This window comes from Spea bombifrons, chromosome 4 (assembly GCF_027358695.1).
Source record: "Spea bombifrons isolate aSpeBom1 chromosome 4, aSpeBom1.2.pri, whole genome shotgun sequence".
NCBI classification, from domain to species: domain Eukaryota; kingdom Metazoa; phylum Chordata; class Amphibia; order Anura; family Pelobatidae; genus Spea; species Spea bombifrons.
In genome coordinates this window covers 69587916-69596773 of record NC_071090.1, presented here as the reverse complement: position 1 = coordinate 69596773, position 8858 = coordinate 69587916, and the positions used below count along the sequence as shown (strand labels likewise).

At 35.3% G+C, this 8858-nt stretch overlaps 1 protein-coding gene across 1 annotated transcript in view; it reads left to right on the top strand.

The window, feature by feature from the left end:
* LOC128490259 (carboxypeptidase A1-like) overlaps positions 1–7093 on the top strand; it is a 7918-nt gene extending 825 nt beyond the window's left edge. The window contains exons 2-11 of the mRNA XM_053462077.1: positions 2153–2234; positions 2583–2717; positions 2862–2966; positions 3310–3411; positions 3689–3787; positions 4168–4278; positions 5351–5441; positions 6068–6267; positions 6363–6447; positions 6746–7093. Of these exons, the coding sequence (XP_053318052.1) occupies positions 2153–2234; positions 2583–2717; positions 2862–2966; positions 3310–3411; positions 3689–3787; positions 4168–4278; positions 5351–5441; positions 6068–6267; positions 6363–6447; positions 6746–6933 (1198 nt within the window). The 3' untranslated portion in view covers positions 6934–7093. The remainder of the gene's footprint in view (positions 1–2152; positions 2235–2582; positions 2718–2861; positions 2967–3309; positions 3412–3688; positions 3788–4167; positions 4279–5350; positions 5442–6067; positions 6268–6362; positions 6448–6745) is intronic.
* Positions 7094–8858: the final 1765 nt, after the last annotated feature.

The following is an 8858-nucleotide window of genomic DNA, read 5'->3' as shown; positions in this document are numbered from 1 at the left end:
TGTACTATTTTAGTGCCTGGTTCCTTTCATGAACAACTTGGCAAGGTTGATGATGTTTGTATCCATGCCTAACCTATCTAGATATAAACACATGCTCCTCGGGTGTATCAGCCGGCCCTTACTGCGTATAGGACATCATTGATCAGTCGAGTATCCTAAAAATATGGAACTCGTAGTGAGATCTGGAACTTTGTATTTTTTTGGGAAATGATCCCTGTAACATTAAATACTACCTTTCTTTTTAGCGCCTGTGGTATAATTGTAAGAATGCTTAATGTTGTTCACCGGTTTGATGCTATATTAATACAATATTTATAACATATATAGCCTTGATACTGAGATCAGGATTTTGCACATTATATACATTGGAATAATAAAAAATCATAATAGTTGTTAGCTGAAACCCTGCATTTATTAGTGCATTGTTGTTTAATTAATGGGACATATACATTACTTTATGAAAACAGAGATTAATATGCTCCATTATTACATTTTTGCTTTAATATTTGGTCAATTAATTTGTTCTCCAACTGACTACTACAAAACTGCCAATTGTAACACAAAGGATGCAAGGGAAATAGAGAAGAGCCATGATTACTGGCCAACTTAATAAATAACTAATGGTGGTAATGTAATATTACAAATAATACAATGTTATCTCATTAAGGATAGCGTTTGCCACTATGTATGTATATATAGCAATGTTTCTGTAAATGTTCCATAATTTCTATCTTTATAAAATAGAAACACATGGTGTCTTTCAACAATATCAATAAATACTTGCAATGCCCACATATGAATCCCTCTAGAATGCCTACATTTATTAAGTAACCAAATTAACCTTTTTACATGAAGAGAGGTCTATTCATCTAATGATTTATGGATTTTTTAAATAGATTTTTGGGTATTTGGGAGGAAAAGAGAAATACAGATTGCAATATTAATACAATATTTATAACATATATAGCCTTGATACTGAGATCAGGGTGTCATGTTAACACTGGAACGCACTACCCATAGAGGATGAGCTTTCAGGTTCAATAGATGGACTAGATGATTTTTTAGCAAAGAAGAACATACATGGATATAATTGATTAGTACATGATTAGTTATAGCTTGTTGATCCAGTAAGATATTAGGATCCCATTTTGGAGTAAAGAATGATTTTTTTCAAAATTGCTTTAATGTGGGTTCTTTTTTTATTATTTTTTGGCTTCTTCTTTTTAACCTAAATTACTATGTTACCATATGCAGCTTCACACCTATTATTGATATTCATTATTTTGCACATTATATACATTGGAATAATAAAAAATCATAATAGTTGTTAGCTGAAACCCTGCATTTATTAGTGCATTGTTGTTTAATTAATGGGACATATACATTACTTTATGAAAACAGAGATTAATATGCTCCATTATTACATTTTTGCTTTAATATTTGGTCAATTAATTTGTTCTCCAACTGACTACTACAAAACTGCCAATTGTAACACAAAGGATGCAAGGGAAATAGAGAAGAGCCATGATTACTGGCCAACTTAATATATAACTAATGGTGGTAATCTAATATTACAAATAATACAATGTTATCTCATTAAGGATAGCGTTTGCCACTATGTATGTATATATAGCAATGTTTCTGTAAATGTTCCATAATTTCTATCTTTATAAAATAGAAACACATGGTGTCTTTCAACAATATCAATAAATACTTGCAATGCCCACATATGAATCCCTCTAGAATGCCTACATTTATTAAGTAACCAGATTCTTTCTTTTGCTTTGAAATTTAACAAGATAATTTCTTTTAAAGAGTACATATAAGGTCTATGTAACTTTTAGCACACGTTCCAATGTGTGCAGGGTGACTACTTTCTCTACTCTTTCATACATTTTACATATTACCAACCAGCACGTGTAATGTATTGTCCTGCAGCGTGTGATATCTATGTATAAAAGAGTACTTGGTTCCCTTCAGTAAGCTTGTACATCCCATGCAAACCAGCATGTTAACAAAAATCAGAAGGAAATAGGGTTTTTAGGATATTGCACCAAGAAATAGTACAGTTTCCAGCTTCTTTATATTGATTGAATCAGAAGCCTGATGCACCTGTATGCAGATGATTTACAGATATCTTATGTACTGTCAGACAACAGGTCCTGCGAGTCCTGCCTGCTGATGAGGATCAGGTGAATCTGGTGCGAGAACTGGAAAATTTGGAACATCTGCAGGTAAAATCTCTTTGTAATATTCTGCTTCATATCAATTTATCCTTCTTTTTCACCACTTACTCATAAGGGTATCTTAGTAAAATCTGTAATGCCTGTTTGCCTTATGGGAAATCCATCCTCTTTGCGTGGAGGAAAGCAAAAACAAGTATAAGGCTACCAATGTCATCTAGGCAGCACCTTACTATAGATGTTATAATGAGATAGAAGAAATAAACAGTGTTTTATAAATGAACTAATGATATTACCCATGGGTACTTTCAAAGGCTTACAATACAATATATAATACAACAGAAAACACTCTCTCTACAGTTGTGTTACCCAGTGAGCTAACTAATTTATGTTTTTCAGCTGGATTTCTGGAGGGGCCCCACAACAGCTTTCTATCCCATTGATATCCGTGTCCCATTCCCCAGTCTGCAAGCTGTCAAAGTCTACCTTGAGTCCAACAACATCCAATACAACATCATGATCCAAGACCTGCAGGTGATCAGCAAATTAACCTTTTTACATGAAGAGAGGTCTATTCATCTAATGATTTATGGATTTTTTAAATAGATTTTTGGGTATTTGGGAGGAAAAGAGAAATACAGATTGCACAAGATTTTCATTGTTTGATGTGTGTCATAGGGTTTGCTGGAAGAAGAGAGACGGGAAATGAAAATTGGTCGTTCCATGGAGAATGCACGTTCTACCGACAGCTTTAACTATGCTACTTACCACACACTAGATCAGGTGACATAAGTGATATTAAACTAGTTCAATAAAGCGTCAAATTTTAATTATATAGTAATATGGCCCTTTTTTGTCCAAAACATAAATCTATAATTCTGAGCAGCATCTGCTTATCTTGCAGAAATTGGAGTTAAATACCCCTTTGGCATTATAGTGGTTATTGCTATAAAAAGTATGTGCTCTGCACTACCATGAAGGCCTTTAATGCTCTGGATCCGCCAATGCCAGAAGAATATATAGGAGGTCACATGCAAGAATGCCTTTGTAGGGCGACAGTGTATTGTACATATTACTTGTATTTTATTAATATTACATGTAAAATAAATATTGGTCTATTCTATAGATTAACGGCTTCATTGACACTTTGGTGGCTGAAAACCCAGGTTTGGTGAGCAAAGTTGTCATTGGCAGAAGTTATGAAGGTCGTTCACTTAATGTTCTGAAGGTAAGCTGGATCTCATTGCTCAGTAAAATATCTTGCCATGTTTTTGCTTGTTTATTTCACCCATATATTGGTCAAGTATTTTGTGGTTATTACAGTGTTAAGTTCCATAGTTCTGTAGAATTATTTATAGCATATTAGATATAATCAGGCTTTATTTAGGATACACTTGATGTTTTTTGTAATATAAATTATAGAACATCAGTCTACACAGACCACAGAGGATCAAATTACAAAGATACCATTTTACTAAGACAGTGTCTTATTCTCTCTATAATAGTTCAGCACTGGATCCAACCGCCCAGCTTTCTGGATTGACACTGGCATCCATTCCCGTGAGTGGGTCACTCAGGCCAGTGGAATATGGTTTGCCAAAAAGGTATGATATATGCTTACTTTGAGGTATAATAAAGACATCTATATGATTTCATTGCATTTGACCTAAAAAAACACCAGCAGATTAGGTAACATTGTTACGTTGAGGGAAGTAGCACAAATGCTGGAATGCATAATCATTTATCACTAAGATAAAAAGGACATATCACTTATTGTAGATTTCCATAGAGCTACATCAAATTGTCCCCATATTTTGAGAACAATTAGTTCATTAGTCCAGTCTGGTAAAAGTAGACCTTCTGATAACAGATAATTAAACACACAAAATATGAATTTATTTTCAAAAAGTAGGTTTCCAGTTTTCAACAGTAGGTTTTTGGTATTCATATATGATATTAACAATAAATATTTTCTTGATAACAGATTGTTTCTGATTATGGCCGGGATGCATCTTTGACTGCCACCTTGAATAAACTAGATATCTTTTTGGAAATTGTGACCAACCCTGATGGCTATGTTTACACTCACACCACGGTAATGTGAATTAATCTATCCAATTATTATTTATTGTTTTATATAGCGCCATCATATCCCACAGCACTGTACAATGGGTAGACAGGACATAACAAGCAGTATATAACATAACAATTTCACTTACAGAAGTAACAAGTTAGGAGGGCCCTGCGCAAACAAGTTTACAATCTAGATGATTAAGTCTGCGCTTTGGTATCATATGCATATAGATATTTAGGTGAAATCATCCTAGGTTGGATTTGATTTTCGAATACTCCTGTAACCCCTTAATGACAAAGCCTGTACATGTACAGGCTCAAAATGCATTGTTTTCAATGGGTTTAGGGACCGCCCATTGTCTTTAAGGGGGTAAATAACAGAATTATAATTATCATAGTTAGGAACTCACTGGGTTTGACCCAGAGTCTGCAAGTAAAGCCCCGCTTACCTGGGTCTCTTGGTGAGTTTCTTCTTTCTTTGGGTAGAGGAGCAGCGTTTGGCCATGCTGACTCCCCATCCACTGACCACCCAATAAAGGCATTCTGAAGCTACCCCAACCCCTTGATGAAGTCACTTTCCTTGAAGTGAGAGAGTTCTAGGTGGCCTAACATGGAAGGTTCCCAGGTATAATAATCACTTTTGATGAGACAGAGGTGTGTTGACTAAACTTACATTTGTGGGCGAGTAGCGTTGACAAGAACATTTTTACAGGGCAAACTTGGCCTAGTTCCTCCTAGGACTGGCATTTCATGTTTAGTGTTTCAACTCACTGCAACACTGTACTAGAAATGCCTAGAGACTGAAAGGGGCAAAACTTTTCTTTGCATAAAACTAATTTTTGATAAAGTCCATCAGCGTGGAAGTTATACACCATGTATAAAGCCATTACTGCAGTTATTTTTTTTGATAACCAGAATATTCTTCATTATCTAAATGTGTATAATGACATTTAAAAAAAAAACAAAAAAAAAAACTGTGGATTCTAATTCAGGAATTAATGCATATGACATTAACAATCTAAAACATTTTACACAATGATAAACCATGAAAACAAATTTCTGAAATAATAAATTATTCTTATTACACCTTACAGAACCGTATGTGGCGTAAAACCAGATCTCCCAATACTGGTTCCACTTGTGTTGGTACAGACCCCAACAGGAACTGGGATGCTGGTTTTGGAGGTAACATCTAACAAATTATGAATATTGATCAATGTATGAATGCTAGATGTACAAATTAGTCTGTATACAATCCATGATTTGCTTTAACTGTATGGAGCATGAGGAATCCCAAAGAAAGAACAGTTAGAAATGAAAGCATTTTGGTGTCAAAAGGGATTTTTCCATTTTTTGAGGCACAGATGGAAATGTCTTTAGTGTGAGGGTTTTGTCTTCTTCTGGATTAACAGCAGGGTTGAATTTGATGGACTTGTGTTTTTTTCAGCCTGAATTACTAAATTACCATGTTACACATCTAGGTATTTATAAATCTTTATTCTGAACCAGTAAATTACTTTTAGGGAGTTTAAAATCTAGCAAACCTATGAGACTTGACGCCACATGCCTGAATGACGTGGACCCATTGATAACAGCGATAGAGTTTGTAAGGATGTAATATTTTTTTTCTCCGTGTTGTACGGACTAACAGATTAACAATTTAAAATGGAAATGTACCAAGTATCAGTATGTCTTTGTTTTAACTTTTAACAAGGTAACGAAGGACTTCTGATATCCAAAACCCTTTTAAAGTGTCCCACAATGTAAATGTAAATGTAAATGTAATGTATATTCAATGTGTATTTTGCCAGGTGCTGGATCTAGCTCAAACCCCTGCTCTGAGACCTACAGAGGACGTGCTGCCCACTCTGAGCCCGAGGTGAAATCCATTGTGGATTTTGTCAGAAGTCATGGAAACATTAAAGGATTTGTCTCGATTCACAGTTATTCCCAAATGCTGCTCTACCCATATGGATATACCAGTGCCCGAGCAGCTGACCACGTTGAACTGGTAATATATAACTATTATTAGTAGTAGTATTCTATTAGTATTACTGATACTCAGTTCTATATGTTTGAGCTATAAAACATATTTTTCCCCACAAGGACAATCTGGCCAGAAGTGCAGTAAACGCCTTGACTTCCCTATATGGTACAGCATACACTTATGGCAGCATCATCACTACCATCTGTAAGTATCTAACTTTGTACACCAGTCATTTCTGCTATGTCATTAAAGTGAGTAACTCAAGAAAGCTTCCACCATTGGGCTTGATGTTCGCACTTACACACAATTTTATATACCTCAAATAATTGAATTACTACCATTATGGTATTTAACTTAAGATTTCTGTCTTGTTCATTGTTTCTCACAAAATTCTATAGGCTGCTATAGAAACTATTAATCTTAGTGCGTTCCTTTTGTAGACCAAGTTATGTATTTTTAAATTGTGTTTGTGAAATTCATTAATAATATTTCTTTATTGTAGACCAAGCTAGTGGTGGCACCGTTGACTGGACCTACAATCAGGGCATTAAGTATTCTTACACCTTCGAGCTGCGTGACACTGGACGTTATGGCTTTGCTCTCCCTGCTACCCAGATCGTTCCCACCGCCCAGGAGACCTGGCTGGCTCTCACTAAGCTCATTGAGCACACCCGAGACAACCTCTACTAAGCCCTGTATTAATAAAGCTTGTTACTTACATTTAAGATATTTTTCTCACACATTCAGTATATAATCTGTATCGATGCTCTCATTGCTCATAATTAATGTGACTTAAATGTGAAATCAAAATAAATTAATTCACAAAATAAAAATGATAAAAGATAGAAAACATGACGTTATTAAGCAGACCATTAACATGTATCACAGATTGGTTTCATTTTACATGTAAAGTATACTATTTTTTAAAACAATCTATCAGCTAAATAATTCTACAAAAATTATGTTGGTAGCAAGACAATGTTTCCTCATTTTTACAAACTTAATACGTAAAAAGTGCAAGAAGTAGTGTACTCCCCTGTACATGCGTCATCGGCATGTTGTACAGGAAATCACCTAAAGTTCTAACTCTTTAGCCGTGACAAGTATGAACATAATACATGGAAACTTTCTTAATGAGCTGACCCTGAGACTCTTGAAATATTAACCTTTAATAACCAATGATGAGTAATAACCCAAACGGCTCCAATGACGCCCCCCCATGGACATCATGGAGTGAGTCACCTGCATTCTAGAAGGGATTTTATCCATAACACACCAGTAGCAAAAGCACAAATTTGGAGTCTTATATGATCACATCAGTGTAGGATAATAAGTAGTAATTTCCTGACTATGTGACCCTGTGAATCTGCCCAGTCACCCAGAGATTGGGTCGAAAACTCTGAGGGTCAAATACTAAGAGTTTGTAGGTATGGTGATGCATTTAAACATGGATGGCACTGTATTCTGTTGATTTATTAAATGCTAATGTCTGGTATTCTTGGGTTGTCAAACAGTAAGTTAGGAAAGAAATCAGTTGGCTTCAGAAATAGTTCTGAGCTGTGGTGCACTGCGAAATGCTCTGGATATAACCATGGGCAGACTAGATAGGCCGGATTAGGCAAACATATGAAACATCTATGGTACCTGACATGAAAGCAAGTTTCACTGAGTTTGACCAAAAAACGCATAAAAATCGTTCCAGTGATAATAATTTGAAAAACAAAATGATACATGGAGACCTCATAATTTGCAGTATCTACACAGAGACAGAATACTGAGGTTGTTGCCTTGCTTAAGTGCACACACAGGAACGCCTGAGATTTCCTACCTACTAAAGCACTTGTACGCAAAGGCTCAGCTGCATTATGCTGCCCTGGTTTCAATGACAAAGCAGCACTTAGTCTGGAATAGAACCACAAGATCATCTCAAGAAATACAACCAAGTTGGAACACATAATTGTTCATGCAATAAAACAAACAGCCAATATTTATCAAATATCAGGAAATATATGTGTAAAAAACAATTTATAGAATTGGTTTGTAAGAAGAACATTTGGCTTAATATGTAAAAAAAATGTTTATAAGGTGGATTAAGATGCAGTTTTACCTTTCATAAGTATTTACCTTTTCATAAGTGTTTTACTAATTCCAAATTGTAAGCTTGTTTGAGCACGGCTCTCCTTACCTTTTGTTTCTGTAAGCCCAAAATGATGTGATGCATCACTTCTGTTTACCAATAGTGCAGTCCTGTGGCATATGATGTCATTATATAAATCAATAAATAATAATAATTCCCCCGACAAAATTTCCAGCACATAGTGCAGTGGACCCTGGCGTTCAAGATGTAATTTGCAAATAAAGCCATCGTCGGCATAAATTGATATTTTGAAGAAAAGAGGACCAATTACAAAGGATTAGACAGACACACAATAGAGTGCTGTGTTCTTTGTTGAGTGGGTGGGGTAAGGTGGTTGGTGGCTACATTGGTGGCCAGATATAGTTATGATGTATATTGTTGTGTTGCATCTCACGTATTACAGGATAATTATCTCCGGGACAGATCAAATGACCAAGACAAGTTAGTATATATAGGTTAACAGTCATAAATCAGTGAC